General features: G+C 37.4%; 1 protein-coding gene across 2 annotated transcripts in view; it reads right to left on the bottom strand.

The window, feature by feature from the left end:
- The window catches only part of LOC110449950 (meiosis arrest female protein 1 homolog), a 49,216-nt gene that overhangs the window by 16,057 nt on the left and 16,550 nt on the right, over positions 1-16,609 (bottom strand). The window contains exons 8-10 of one of the 2 annotated variants that reach the window (XM_021497134.1): positions 13,618-13,709; positions 1,722-2,926; positions 221-399 (exon numbers count right to left, since the gene is read on the bottom strand). In XM_021497134.1, coding sequence (XP_021352809.1) covers positions 221-399; positions 1,722-2,926; positions 13,618-13,709 — 1,476 coding nt within the window. The remainder of the gene's footprint in view (positions 1-220; positions 400-1,721; positions 2,927-13,617; positions 13,710-16,609) is intronic. The other variant, XM_021497135.1, reaches the window with a different exon arrangement.

The raw sequence follows: 16,609 nt of genomic DNA, 5'->3' as shown, positions 1-16,609 counted from the left end.
AGATTGATGTTAAATTTACCTACCTAAGCTTTTACCAAACAAAAGTAGTTCACAAAATAATGTCAAAAACAGAAAAATTATGTTACTTAGACTTATATAGTCTAAAATGGAACCACCTTGCTTGTAACTTTTTTCCATATTGCATGCATCATTTCATCATTTAATTTCGACCATTTAATTTCGACCATTTAACTTCTGACCAATATTATGGTGTAATTACCTAGTGGTGTTGGCTGGATGCTGTCCTTCATCATTCTTTAGAGTCACATGTATACGTTTATAGCCGATCTTTTTGCGATGGAATTGTGAGATTGCGAATCGTGCCTCCTCCTTGCTGGGGACCTTCACCATGCCTATACTGGTATTATCAGGCTGGGCCTTCACATGCACATTCAGAACCTACATTAGTCAAATACATTTTATCAAAAGCTATTCATGTCTGATGAATATATATTTTGGTATCGGGTACATCTTCACCTGTTAGCTTTCAGTGGTAAAAAGACCATAATCAGGTTGGATATGCCTTCAATATAGCACTAGCAGCAGTCAGACGACGTCAGATGATTGGCTAATCCATTTTGTAACAGGCAGTATTGCTTATGACAAATACAATGGTGTGCATGTATCATGTACTATGTATTTGATGATTCTTTACTTGCATCTTAAGTATTCATTCCATTAAATTAGTAAATTCTTTTTGATGATGGTCATGAGAATAATTTCAAAAAGAAAAAATTGGCACAGATACAGGTGATGTGTCACAGATACAGGTAATGTTTCACAGGTACAGGTTATGTGTCACAGATACAAGTTATGTTTCACAGTTACAGGTCATGTGTCACAGATACAGGGTATGTTTCAGTTACAGGTTATGTGTCACATATAAAGGAAATGTGTCACAGATACAGGGTATGTTTCACAGTTACAGGTTATGTATCACAGATACAGGTTATGTTTCAGTTACAGGTTATGTGTCACATATAAAGGAAATGTGTCACAGATAAAGGTTATGTTTCACAGGTACAGGATATCTGTCACAGATACAGGTTATATGTCACAGATACAGGTTATCTGTCACAGATACAGGTTATATGTCACAGATACAGGTTATCTGTCACAGATACAGGTTATATGTCACAGATACAGGTTATATGTCACAGATACAGGTTATCTGTCACAGATACAGGTTATCTGTCACAGATACAGGTTATCTGTCACAGATACAGGTTATATGTCACAGATACAGGTTATCTGTCACAGATACAGGTTATATGTCACAGATACAGGTTATCTGTCACAGATACAGGTTATATGTCACAGATACAGGTTATCTGTCACAGATACAGGTTATGTTTCACAGTTACAGGTTATGTGTCACAGGTACAGGTTATGTTTCACAGTTACAGGTTATGTGTCACAGATACAGGTTATGTGTCACAGATACAGGTTATGTGTCACATATACAGGTTATGTGTCACATATACAGGTGATGTGTCACAGATAACGTAATGTGTCACAGATACAGGTTATGTGTCACAGATACAAGAAATGTGTCACAGATAAAGTAATGGGTCACATATACAGGTTATGTGTCATATATACAGGTTATGTGTCACAGATGTTTCACAGGTACAGGTTATGTTTGACAGGTACAGGTTATGTGTCACAGATACAGGTTATGTTTCAAAGGTACAGGTAATTGTGTTAGTAACTATACTCACCCTGACGTGGGGGTGGAAGGTGGTGAAGAGGATCTTCCTCCATTCCTTGGCACTGATGTTGTAGTCAAGGTTCGAAATAAGTAGTTCCACTGGACCCACCAGGCTGTCCCAGTCTAGAGAGTCCTGCTCACAAGGAGAGCTAGCTGTAGTACTCGGGCTGTCACTTCGTATCGGCTGAAAAGCAGTCATATATGGCGAGGCTCTGTCCAACAGATGACAGGTTGCTTTATAGGAGGTATTCTGATAGGGACTCTGGCGGTCAAGGGAGTGGTAGCTGGGACTCTGACGATCTTGAGCATAGTTGTTGTAGGGACTCTGACGTTGGTTAAAATATGGTGTTGGTGGGGACGGTCCATAATCAAGACCTTTGTGAGGGTTGTAGGTGTGCTGTCTATATGTGTTATTTGTTGAGTTATACCTGGGTCTTCGAACCAAGTCAGAACTGCAAAAGGAACGATTTAAGTCTGGATTGGAAGGATGGAATCCTCCCTCTTTTTCAAAAGAATTATTGTTATAACCATAAAATGATTGAGAATCCATATTGTTGTTATGCGTGTTATTGTTACCATGGTACCCAGTGCTGTTACAATAGTATCCAGAGTTGTTTCCATAGTAACCAGAATAGCTCTGGTAATGGTTCTGACCCCAGGTATTGTGACTGTAGTAACCATAAGATGATCCTTGTTGATAAAGCTGGTCATCATGTGACTGGCCAAACATGCTATAATGACCTTGACCCTTTTTGAAGCCTGAGGTGTCAGGAGAATGTTTGTTGTCAGGTGTGGGTTGTGACTGGGGGCGGGCCTGAGGCGGAGTTTCCTGCCCCTCCTGGTACAATTGCTGCTGCAGCAATAACACTTGTCGACTACTCTTATTGTCCTTGGAAAATTTATCCACTACAGTTTTTATATCAGACTGACCGTCATCCTTCACTGGTGTATCGCCTTGTGACACTGTAGTACGACTTACCTGACTCGGTGACTCGGTTGTCATTTTTACAGCCTTATTTGTCTTTTTTGGACTTAACTTTTGACCATTAGGTGTGTTCTCCTTTCTTTTCGACTGATCTTTGTGACATAAAGGTGATAATTTCGGCTGCTCTCGGGACTTGGAGCGCCGATATCTGCGTCGTTTAGGCTTAGGATCTGGGGAGGAATCCTTTTTGTCCGGAAGGCTTATGGTACCTAAAGATAATACAGATGTACCTGTAATTAAGGTAACAGGTTTGTGTCACCATTTCTCAGTAGAATTTCTTAAAATTTTGTAAACATATTGCTTTGAAGTAAAGAAAATTTTCTGTCACAAAAAAAATATAGGTTGTCAGAATTTTAAGGATTTTAAATGGAAATTTATGTAAAAAGAATTGAATTTTGAAAAAAAATGAAAGACAATTTCTTGCTAATAATGTCAATAAAAATGATACTGTCATAGATAAGTATTGCATTAATGTATACCAATTTAATAAATGCTGAAATTGTGTAAAATAAATGATCTATAAATGACTAAAAATTGACATTTTATAATAAAACCATATACACATGCAAGATTTATCTTTCTTGAAAAACTTCACAGTATTGAAATAGGTAGCCGTTTTCCTGAAGTACAGAAAAATGGACACATGTGACTCATTGATAAAAAATAACTAAATTAATGGCTGGATTGCTTTAAAATACTTCAATATTGAGAGAACACACTGTTCTGTCGATAATAAACATACAATATTCATCAGTTTAAGATTAAACAATGGACAAAACATAAACATAATGACTCATTACACAGTATTTATAGTACAATGTATTTCTGTATTCTAACATTCTGTCAAGAATGACAACTCTTTGGTAATATAATTATCAACAATGTTTTTTCTACTTATATTTCCTGTATTTTTGGCACTTTGTAAAACAAAATTAGAATATGTGGAAATTGTGATACTGTCTCCCTACATTGAATTTTCAACTAGGAATGTACTTCCTATTTCCGTTTATCAATACTCTCATTGACCTTGACCCACTGTACGAGGACTTTGTTATGATGAAAAAATGAATCAATTTCCAACAACCGTCATGCAACTTGACTTCTGATATTGAATTATTACCTTCACCCTGAAGTGATGTTACACATATATACTGAACACTGTAAGGGGAACACTAGGCATATACACATAAATATGATAAATTATTGATCCTTGTAATTTAAATGTGGACCATTACAGACCAATGATGTGTAACATGAAGTAGTGATTTTTATGTTTCAATTACATTTGTTAAGAAGTTCAACTTAATGAGCAAAAAGTGAAATGTTCTTATTTACCATCAATCATCAGTCAACCACATTCCTTTAACATCAAAACCATTGAAATGATATGACAGGTTTCCTCAACCATCAATGTAATTAACAAAATGGTTTTAATTTGCACCAAAATTAAATAAACACTGTCTTACAATTTAACAGCTGTTTTTCGGTAATAAATGGTAAACATATAGCAGAAACTAAAGTTTAAAGGATCATAACTTCAGGAAAAATAACCAAATCAAATCTTTTCTTCATGCTCATGCATGTTGACTCTGTCAAGTTACCAAAAAATCAAACTTACAAGATCTCTGGAGCAGAAATTTAATAAAGTTACAAGGGCCAAACTCTAGGAAACTTGTTGTTTTGCAAATTCCTTTATTCATACACATCTCAAGTTATGCTTTTATGTTGTCTGGAGCATATGATTTTATTTCACTATGTCAAGTTACAAACAATTCCAACAAACTGTTAATGATGAGCTCGGCTTACAAGGTTTTTGAAGCCAAAACTTTTAAGGGCCATAACTCCTGGAAAAGTAGTCAAATCGCAATTCCTTTATCTAAGCACATGTTCTTATAATGTAGTATGACTGTGCCAAGTTATCAAAATATCCAACTCATAGTTAAGGAGGAGTTACACTTACAAGATTTCTGGAGCAGATATTTAAAGTTTCAAGGGCCATAACTCTAGGAAAAAATATTTGTCTCGCAAATTCCTTTCTTTGAGCACATCTACATACAATGTCGTTTCACTGTGCCAAGTTACAAAACATTCCAAAGCACTGTTAAAGAGGAGTTGTGATTGCATGGTTCCTGGAGTAGCATAATCGAAATATACCATTGGATAACTGCAAATGCAGCACCACAATTTTCACACAAATCAACCTTTTCATGTTAACACATGTTATTTTAGTATATCATCAAAATGACTTGATTTTTAAAATCATTTTTTAAGGAGGCTCCATCCATTAGCACTTAACCAGCAGAACCTGTTGAAACTTTCACAAAATGGATATGCCACTTAGTAGAGGTGATTTAATGAAAATCTAACTATTCTGATTGACTTGGGATTTTTTTGGGAAAAAAACAACAAAACAATTTTGTTATTTTCCAATTTTTTGGTGTGTGCCATTTGTCATTATTCGGTAACTATAACAATAAAAAGACAAAAGAGCCATTGCTAATCAACCCTAAAAATATTTTATTTATCACAAAATATATGCAAAAATGTTACATTAAGTGTTTTTTATTGAAATTGTATGGATAAAAGTGATTATTACATAAAAGTGATTATCCATCAGCTAAAGGCAAACATGACACATAATTTCATACAAAAAGAGATCCAAAAGGGATCTTGGCACCCACCATCATACCATCTTCATTATTTCTATGTCAGTTTGATCTTTTCTCTTTAATTTCTGTTATCTGTTTGATTCGTTTGCCTGTCGGCCATCTTAATCAGACTTTTGATCAAACTAAAAAGTTGACATGGACAATGGGGAACATTCATCCAGTACTTTCTGAAATATAGTGCTAACAAACTTGAACTCTCAAATTCAAGATGGCTGGCTGTTGGCCATCTTGGTTTTTGCGTTCAGTCTCTGAAAACGATATGCATAACTAGGAACCATGGGGAACCTGCATGTGAAATTTGAGATCCCTCCATTACTTTCTGAGATATAGCGCTAACAAGAATTGTTTAATGGTTAGCTGTGATAGCGTAGGTGTGCTGGTGGTTTGTACCACAGGGTTGTGTATGCGTCTAGTGTGGTTGGTGTCATAGGCTCCTCTACCACCGCTGGCTAGCCTGCTTAGCAGGTGAAACAAAAGCCGAGTGAGTAAGTCTTTTTGCCAGTACATAGCCTCTGCACTATTCAAGACTTCTACAATGCCTCCTCGCGACAGTACATGGTAAATAGGGTTTAGTATCCTAGGCAAAATTGAAGAGGATCTCGGAGCAGCAAGGGCCCTAGAGATGTAGTGTATAGGCCCACCGGCATGTGGACATGCCCTTGCACTCATCAACCATGCCCCAGCTATGGGTAATTAGCACCAAAGCACCACTGCCTTGTGGTTAGATTTGGGAAAATCAAAGGCTATGGGAGAAGACCTAGAAAGAAAAGCCGGGAAGATGGAGCTCGTCGCCATGGTAGGCAATCGTCTATGGGAAGGAAAACCCAGATAGCAAAACTTGATCCTGCAGGTAGTAGGTTTCACGCATGGCTAATTACCAGGCAGATTAAAAAATAGCTTATTACGGAAACCCAAGATACATTAACAAATCAGCATGAGGATAAATAACGACTCTGTATGACATGGTATGAGGGACATGACGCAAATGTATAGTGATAAAGGCAGGAGGTCAAGAAAAGTATGAGGAATGACAAAATGAAATGGACGGACAAACTAATTGAAGAAGCAGAAAAAGCAACAAGCAATGGTATGATGAAAACAGTATATGAAGTAACAAGAAAAATTTGCAATGAAAAATGAAAACCACCTCAAGTCATCAAAGACAAGACTGGAAATCCATTATCTAGCCATGATGAGAAACTGGAAAGAACACTTTGAAGTTTTAAACAGACCTGAACCAGAAATTCCACTTGACATCAATCTTAAGTATGAAATTGAGGAAAGAGAGATAGATACTGGTCCTATCAGGAAAGAGGAAATTAGAAAAGCATTGAAAAGATTAAACAAGAGGCCCAGAGGGCCTGTATCGCTCACCTGAATATGTTTAAAATAATTGGTATGAAGTAAAGATATAGCACTCCATGGTAGGTGCTGCAAGTACATATGAAACTTCAGAAAGATCCATCCAGAACTTGAGATATAGCAAGCAAACTTCAAACAAGAGCCCCACACCTATGCCCCTAGGGGGGGGGGGGGGGGGTCAAACCCCCCGTTTATACAAAATTGAGTCCCCTTGGCCAAAGGATGCTCCAGACTAAATAAGAATAAAATCCCTTAATCTTGATGGTCTAAGAAGGATTTTAAAGGTTTCACCTCTATTTTTCCTATTGGGCCCCACCCTTTTGCCCCCTGGGAGACCAAAACCACTGCTTATACAAAATTGAGTCCCTTAGCCCAAGGATGCTCCAGACTAAATTAGGATATAATCTCTTAATCCCGGGATATGGTAGAAGAAGGCTTTAAAAGGTTTTACCTCTTTTTCCCCTATTGGGCCCCACCTCTCTGCCTCCAGGGGGGTTAGACACACCGTTTATACCAAATTGTTTCCCCTTCATCCAAGGATGCTTCATACCAAATTTGGACCAAATCCTTTCATTCCTACAGAAGAAGGATTTTGAAGAAAATTTGCTATGTTTCCCCCATTGGGCCCCGCCCTTCAGACCCACCGTTTATACAAAATTGTTTCCCCTTCACCCAAGGATGCTTCAGACCAAATATGGAACAAATCCTTTCATTCTTACAGAAGAAGAGGGATTTTAAAGAATTTGCTATATTTCCCCAATTAGGCCCCGCCCCTCAGCCCTCAGGGGGGCCACACCTACCGTTTATACAAAATTGGTTCCCCATTACCCAAGGATGCTCAACACCAAATATGGACCAAATCCTTTCATTCCTACAGAAGAAGAAGGATTTTGAAGAATTTGCTATGTTTCCCCTATTGGGCCCTGTCCCTCAGGCCCCTGGGGGGGGGGGAGGCCAGACCCACGATTTATACAAAATTTGTTCCCCTTCACCCAAGGATGCTTCAGACCAAATATGGAACAAATCCTTGCATTCCTAGAGAAGGAGAGGCAGACCCACCATTTATAAAAAATTGAGTTCACTTGGCCCAAGGACTAAATTAGAATTAATCCCTAAGGTAGAAGAAGGATTTTAAAGGTTTTACCTCTATTTGCCCTATTGTGCCCAGCCCCTCAGCCCCCAGGGGGGCCACACCCACCGTTTAAAACGAGAATTGAGTCCCCTTGGCCTATGGATGCTACAGACCAAATTTAGTCAAAATCTACTTGGCCGTTCAGGACAAGTAGCGTTTTAAAGGAACAGTTGACGACGGACGACGGACGCTGCGGTATGGCATAAGCTCGCCATGGTCCTGAACACCAGGTGAGCTTAAAATGAGAAATCAGGAGGTGTAGATGGTATAACAGCTGAGATCCTAAAAGCAGATACAACAAGGGCATAACAGGAGGCAAAATAAAATATCAGTATTTATGATTAAAATTCATTCAAAAGAACCTGTTATTTATTTTTTTAAACATTTCACCCCTGTGATTAAAAGTCGAACAAAGTCATTATGTTGAACAAATTTTATAGCCTTTCATCTCAGGGTTCAGCTTGCAAAGTATCAACATCCTGGGACCCATGGTTATTCAGAAGAAGTCGTTTAAAGATTTTAAACAAATTTGACCTTTGTGACCTTGAATATAAGTCAAAGTCATTCACGTTAACAAACATAGTAGTCCTTGATACCAGCATGCTACTGATTAAATATCAACATCCTGAGCCTTTTGGTTATTCAGAAAAAGTTTTTTTTTTTTTTTATATTTTGAACATATTTGCTCCTTGTGACCTTGAATATGATTCAAGGTCATATATTTAAACAAACTAAGTAGCCCTTGATCCTAGTATGCTACTGACTAAATATCATCACCCTGGGCATTTTTGGTTATGCATAAGAAGTTGTTTTAAGTTTTCAACATATTTGACCACTGTGACCTTGAATATTGGCGAAGGTCATTTATTTGAACAAACTTTGTAGCCTTTCATCTCAGCATGCTACTGGCCAAATATCATCACCCTGGGCAGTTTAGTTATCGAGAAGAAGATGTTTAAATTTTTTTAACATATTTGACCCCTGTGACCTTGAAAATGGGTGAAGGTCATTAATTTTAACAAACTTTGTAGCCCTTCATCCCAGTTTGCTTCTGGCCAAATATCATCACCCTAGGCCTGTTGGTTATTTAGAAGAAGTCGTTTAAAGTAAAATATTGACGCCGGACGCCGTGCCACGGCATAAGCTCACTTGGCACTTCGTGCCAGGTGAGCTAATAACTACCAAATATTTGCATAACTTTTTCAACATGATATGGATAGGAGAGGAAATACCAAAGGAGTGGAGTAAAGGCCTTATGGTTAAAATATTTAAGAAAGAAGATAGAACAGTATGTGATAACTACAGAGGCATAACACTACTATCTGTGCCTAGTAAGGTATTCACCAAAATCATAATACAAAGGATCCAGGAAGGAATAGATAAAGAGCTAAGACAAGAACAAGCTGGCTTCAGAAAGGGAAAGGGCACTACTGAGCAACTCTTCACTTTACAAAACATCATTGAACAATGTTCTAAATGGAATGCTTCTTTATACATAAATTTTGTAGACTTCGAGAAGGCGTTTAATTCCATCCACAGGGAAAGCTTATGGTCCATCATGAAAGCATATCACATCCCAGACAAACTCATCACAGTAATAAAACTCTTTTATGACACATTTGAATGTTCAGTTATAGACGAAGGGATACAATCTGATTGGTTCAAAGTTAAAACAGGGGTAAAGCAAGGCTGCGCGATGTCCGGCTTCTTATTTCTGTTAGCCATTGACTATGTCATGAAACAAACAACAAAAGAACATGAAACAGGAATACGATGGAAATTTACCACCAAATTAGAAGACCTTGATTTTGCAGATGATCTTGCACTACTATCTTCCAAATTCCAACATATACAGCTGAAAAAAAAAAACTTCAAGAAAATGCCAGCAAGATAGGATTGAAGGTAGTACTAAAGTAATGTGGATGAACACCACTAACAACAACCCAGTGAGGTTGAATGCAAAAGACCTAGACAACTATATTTTTCAACATATGTTCTACAACCAACGCATTTTAGAGAGAACAGCGAACCATCGCTATTGGATATATTTCTGACAAACGAAGAACATATGGTCGACAATGTGCTCTATCACCCTGGGCTGGGTAAAAGTGACCACTGGTTATTGAGTTTTAACCTAACATTATATACCCGCACAGAAGCAAGTTTTACAAGTAAACGGAACTTTTTCAAAGCTGATTTCAAGTCAATTAAGGATGAACTTTCTAGTTTTGACTGGGAGATTATGGAGAGGATGACTGCCGTTGAGGCTTGGAATCACTTTGTTGAAATAATATCAGAAGTTATAGACAACCATATACCAGTGAACAAAGTGGAACCTAGTCGCATTAGTAAACATCTTCTAAATCAAGAGGCGGTTCAGGCTTTAAAGGAAAAACGGAGCAAGTGGAAAAAGTATGTGCATTGCAAATCCACGGTGAACTTTGATAAATATAGGCAGGCGCGGAACAGAGCTACAAATCTTGTAAGGAAATCTGTATTCCTCAAGGAAAAGGATATAGCACAGAACATTAAGACAATCCTAAACAGTTCTGGAGGTACACACGTTCTAAGATGAAGACCAAAGCAGCAGTGTCAAATGTGTACAAAGAAAATGGAGTCCTCACAATCAATGACCAAGAAAAGGCGGACGCATTGATAACATTTTTCGCGAGTGTAAACACAAGTGAGACGGATGTTGAATTACCTCCCTTTCCTAATAGACACTTGGAGTAGACACTTGCCGATGGGCCAATTACGGACGAGGAAATCTTGACTGCGGTCCAAGCTATGGACAGTTCTAAATCACCTGGTCCGGACAATCTGAAGTTCGTTAAGGAGACTGTACAGGAGTTACTAAAACCATTAAACATCATCTTCAACAAATCACTGGAGGAAGGAGTATTACCACACGATTGGAAAAAAGCCAATATAACACCAATCTACAAAAAAGGTAGGAAGCAGGATAGGGGCAACTATTGTCCAATCAGTCTATCATCTGTATTTGGAAAATCGCTTCAGAGAATTATCAGGAACAGAGTGGTGGAACACATGACTAGTAACAAACTGTTCTCGGATCATCAATATGGTTTTAGGAGCAAACATTCATGTAACCTTCAACTGCTTGAACTTATGGAAAGTTGGACGGAATCTCTAGACAACGGGAATGAGGTCGATGTAGTGTACCTAGATTTTAGTAAGGCCTTTGATCCAGTTCCTCACATGGGATAGACGGTAGTATCAGGAATTGGATATGTGATTTCCTCCAGGACATGGAACAGTGAGTAGTGATCAATGGCAAGGCATCTAAATCAATTTCGGTTACGAGTGGAGTGCCCCAGGGTAGCGTTCTGGGACCGATATTGTTTTTAATATACGTCAATGACCTACTGGATGTGACAAACAATACAGCTTAATTATTTGCGGACAACGCCAAAATTTTCGGTGATATAACATCGCCCGAGTGCATTGACTCCATGCAGGATGATCTCAATAACATAAGCCACTGGACTGAGACTTGGCAAATGAAACTTAATTTAGAAAAGTGCAAATATATGAACATCAAGCTTGAGCAATCTGTATCGGACCAAAGTTATACCTTAACGGGAAACATCAACACAACAGTAATTCAAAAGGTGGAGCACGAAAAGGACTTGGGGAATGATTTCGATACTAACTTGAAATTTACCGGCCATGTCAACACGCAAGCGAAGAAGGCCAACAGAATGGTGGGATTAATATTTAAATCTTTTACCTACATGGACGGGGCAATGTTCGCAAATCTATACAAATCTCTAGTAAGACCTCACTTGGAATACTGTACATCAGTCTGGTTTCCAATGTACAAAAAGGACCCTAGACTCTAGAAAATGTTCAACGTCGTGCCACCAGGTTGTTGCCACATCTCAAACACCTAAACTATGAGGAGCGTCTGCGAGTTTTAGGAATACCTTCCTTAGAGTACAGACGGGAAATAGCAGACATGGTAAAACTTTACAAAATATGCAATGGACTTGTAGATGCCAACATGGATAGAATGTACTTAACTAGGAGGAGTAGTAACAACAATAGGTGGCTGTGACAATGATATAGACAACAGGTTCAAGAATGCGAAAGGCCAATTCAGCAGGTTAAGAAAAATTATGGAGAACATCAGTACTGTCATTAAAAACAAAGGTCAGGCTATTTAACAGCTTGGTTATATCAGTTCTTCTGTATGGATGTGAAACCTGGAAAACAACAGAAGAGGACAAAAAGAAATTGTACACCTTCCAAACTAGATGTCTGAAAATAAGATGGCCCAACACAATATCAAATGAAAACCTTCACATCAGAGCTGGAACAAAGAAACTTAGTGACAATATTATTGAACGTTGGAGATGGATTGGCCATGTACTAAGAATGGACACCAACAGCATATGTCCAGTGGCACTGACATGGAAACCAGAGGGAAAAAGGAAGGTAGGACGTCCCAAAACCACCTGGAGACGGACTGTTGAGACAGAAAGAACAACACTTGGATGGAACAGCTGGGCTACAGCAAGGACAACAGCTAAAGACCGTGTCAAATGGAAAGAATGTATCAGGGCCTTAAATGCTGACCGGCATGAAGAGGATAGGTGAGGTGTGAGGTGATAACGTAGCTTCTGACGACAAGACATTTTTTTTTTATGAAATTGCGTCGTCAGAGGAGGCCGGGTATTAATATCAGTACTATACCGCATGGTATGCCGTTCTCACGTGCACCCACACATGCATGTTCGTAGGGATCATGATATTTACAAATCACTTTTCTTATACAGAGTTAGTGCACTGCATTTGTAAAAACGATTTACTTGACAGCAACAATATTAATTGTAGCGACCTCAAACTTGTGACCTGGTGTAAGCAGGTGATAAGTACATTTTATCAGTCCCCATTCCAATGCGCTGAACATATGACCGTCTTGAAGTCGCCTGGTCTCATCTCAGTGTCGTCCCGCGAGTCAATTCATGTCTTTGTAACCGAAGTTTTATTTCTGAAGTACATGTGATTATACATTTCTAAGTGAAGTCTCTGCAATATCTGGTGCTGACATATCATCATCGCGCATGTGCACTATAATTTACTCGGTGTTACTATAATTTACACTACGGCATTGAAATGCCCGATACGCAATACGGAACTGACGACATGAAAATATGACCAGAAAAACATGTGTATTACGAAGGGTGGGAAGTCAAGAACTGTATAACAGCAGGGTTTTTTTTCTGATCATCTCGGAAAGTAAAAGAGAGTTTCAACATATTGAAATGAGGGACTATTTCTCAAGGAGATGTTTATTTTCATTTTTCATAAATGTGAAACTTCCGATTTTTTTTACATCATTATTTTTTTAAATGAATACTTATATTTAATGTCTTTTGTAATCAACCTAATGATAAAATATTCTTTTTAAAGCAACTGTTTTGTTTTCCTTAAAAAAGAATATCACGTGAAAATAGCTCAAAAGACCTATTTCAGATAGGTCAATAGACCTATTATAGGTCTTTACAGCTATATCGCTCAATCGGCAGAGCTAGTGTACTGGACCTGATTATATGATTTGCATTATATATAATCATCCAATATAAACATATCCAATAGTTAAATCTCAGTATAGAGGGTGAATGATATATCCCCGGTACAATACACTAAAATGAAATTCTGCTGTAATTCTAACAACAAAGATACTGCCACTGATATACTTCACAATACATTTTCTTATGTACATTTGTATTACCTTGAGCTGTTGGAATATCTGTAGGGGCTACAGCAAAGTCCACCTGTATTGTACTGCTAAACACTTGCTCTCCAGTCATCCTCTTTTTGGCCCTGTAATAGACAGAGCAAACTGGTCAGACCAGCCATGACTGATCCCTCTGTAATAATACTCAGTGTGGAGTAACTGAGTGCAAATTGTACCATACAGGTGTAACAGGGATCTCACCACACATAGCACCACATGCATGTGCAGGCTCATTTGCATATGAAAGGACAGCTCTCCAGCTATAGCCAGGCAGTGTTTTTATTAGTGTACCAGTGTCAGGTGAAAAACATGACCAGTAAAGAAAAGAAGGAACAGTAAAGGTAGGCAATAGTTGAAACATACAAAACTACACAGAACTCCTTATGATACAATTACAGATTTGTTAAAATTACAATAACTTGCATGTGGTAGTTTATGATTTTCCAAAAATAACCTCTTCTTTTAACAAGAATGCACTGAAACTATATTATTGCATTATAATCTTTCAACAGGTGTTATGTACAAGTAATATATTTGTCTCAGTAAACTTATGACATCTAACCGGAGTTTGAAATATTCTTCCTACAATGTGATTATATCCATCCATCAATCATTTGCATACTTGTTCATACAGAGATGATTTTTTCCCCCAGTATTATTGGATTTATTATTTATTAATGAACATATTGTGTGTATCACGCTAGTACATACTCAACTTTTCTTACCAATTCTTTTACCATTAAGTATATGCACAGATTACATATTAATGACTTACTGTTACATAATGTGTATTTTCTGGGACAGTTCATTGTACATGAATTTCATATTTTTACTAAATATTTAAGATGAAATATGAACAAGAGGCCTAAGGGCCTTAGCGGTCATGATCACCTGGTAGCTCAATTTCGTTTTTGAGATGTGATATGGAAATCAACATGTAAACTAAGTGAAATACAATACTTGTCATATGTCATCAAAGGATAAGAATTTAAAAAATATCGGTAAAGTTTCCATTTGGTGCCCCACCCTAGTCCCTTGGGATGGGGTAGGAATCCCAATTTTACTATGTAATACCTTCATCCACCAAAGATGATTCTGAACAAGTTTGAATAATTTTCTGTTGAAAATGGATAAAATATACCCAAAAGTGTTATTTCCTTATATAAACTTTAGTAAACTTTACCCCCCCTCCACAGGGAGAAGGGATGGCCCGGGGGTCCTGAAATTGACAATTTCAATAAAGCTCCTGATGATCTTTCTATCCATGCACTGAAATTGACTGTAGTACCTCTGAGTCTGGAGAAAAAGGTTTTTGAAATATTGGCTAATTTTCCCTTTGGGACCCCGCCCTGGACCCTAGGGTTGAGGTAGGAATCCCAATTTTACAATTTAAATCCATCTTCCTCCAAGAATAATTCCCACCAAGTAAGAATGATTTTCTGCAGAAAATTGTCAAAATATACCCAAAAGTGTTGTTTCCCTATATAAACTATAGTAAACATTACCCCCTCCCCAAGGGAGAACGGTTAGCTCGGGGGTCCTGAAATTTATAATTTAAATAAAGGCTCTGATGATATGTCCATCCATGCAGAGAAAATGACTGTAGTACCTCTGAGTCTGGAGTAGAAGATTTTTGAAATAATGGTTAATTTCCCCTTTGGGGCCACGCCCTGGCCCGATGGGTTGGGGTAGGAATCCCAAGAAGTTGAAAATGTAAAAAGTCTATGCACGACGAAAGGAAAGTGATCGGAATAGGTCACTTGAGCAAAGCTCAGGTGACCAAACAAGACTTAAATGCACTGAAACTATATTCTTGCATTATCAATCTTTCAATCAGGTGTTATGTACAAGTAATATATTTGTCTCAGTAAACTTATGAAATCTAACCGGAGTTTGAAATGTTCTTCCTACAATGTGATTATATCCATACTTCAATCATTTGCATACTTGTTTGTACAGAGATGATTTTTTTCCCCAGTACTATTGGATTTATTATTTATTAATGAACATATTGTGTGTATCACGCTAGCACATACTCAACTTTCCTTACCAATTCTTTTACCATTAGTATATGCACAGATTACATATTAATGACTTACATTATGTGTTATTTTCTGGGAAATGTTCATTGGACACAAATTTCATATTTTTACAAGACATTTAAGATGAAATATGAATAAAACAATATAAGAAGTTCTGGTATATAATTATGTCCTTTCTGTCTTCAAAAACTTTTCAGTTTTAGAATTATTTCTTATGAAGAAATGATTTTGTTTTAATTCAGAAAATTAATGCACATGTGTCCCTGTTCACTCATTTTGTATGAGGATTCCTTTTTTCAAGATAGCGCCCCTAGTTCAAAAAGCAACACAAAAATTATCAGGGAGTACTCCAAATATATAAGAGCAAATTGCAGGTTTTGTTTTCTTTTTGTCCAAAACTACTTCAATATACAAACATAACATATATATAATGTGTTTTTTTCAATATGTCTAAATATATTTGATATCACTAAATCTGAATAATAATTATATACCTCCCCCACTACCAATGCAAGTCCCTGTGCAAGGGTGACATCGTGCTTGATATTAACTCAATACATATAACCAAGTTTCAGAACTATAAATTAATATTAGTCAAAATTTGTACAATATTTATAAACACGAGCAGTTGGAACAAAACCTTGGAGGGAAAAAATGGTCAGATTCTGACTGTCTGTACTTCAAACTTGTATCAAAATTTCAGGTACAAATGGCAATAGTGATTAATAAACAAGAGGCCCATGGGCCTTAACGGTCACCTGATATATTTATACAGAGAGTTGATTTTGTTTTTAACATGAACAGAAATATTATTCAAAGTGACAAAAAATAATAAAACCACCTTATTCAATATCAAGCATACAGATTTCAGACTAAAAAGGATTTGAAACTAGCACCTCTGATTCTAAACAAGGAAAATGAAGAAATTTTAGCACACTGACTCC

Source organism: Mizuhopecten yessoensis, unplaced genomic scaffold, assembly GCF_002113885.1.
Source record: "Mizuhopecten yessoensis strain PY_sf001 unplaced genomic scaffold, ASM211388v2 scaffold4843, whole genome shotgun sequence".
In the NCBI taxonomy this organism is placed as follows: Eukaryota; Metazoa; Mollusca; class Bivalvia; order Pectinida; family Pectinidae; genus Mizuhopecten; species Mizuhopecten yessoensis.
This window is presented reverse-complemented; position numbering and strand designations above follow the sequence as displayed.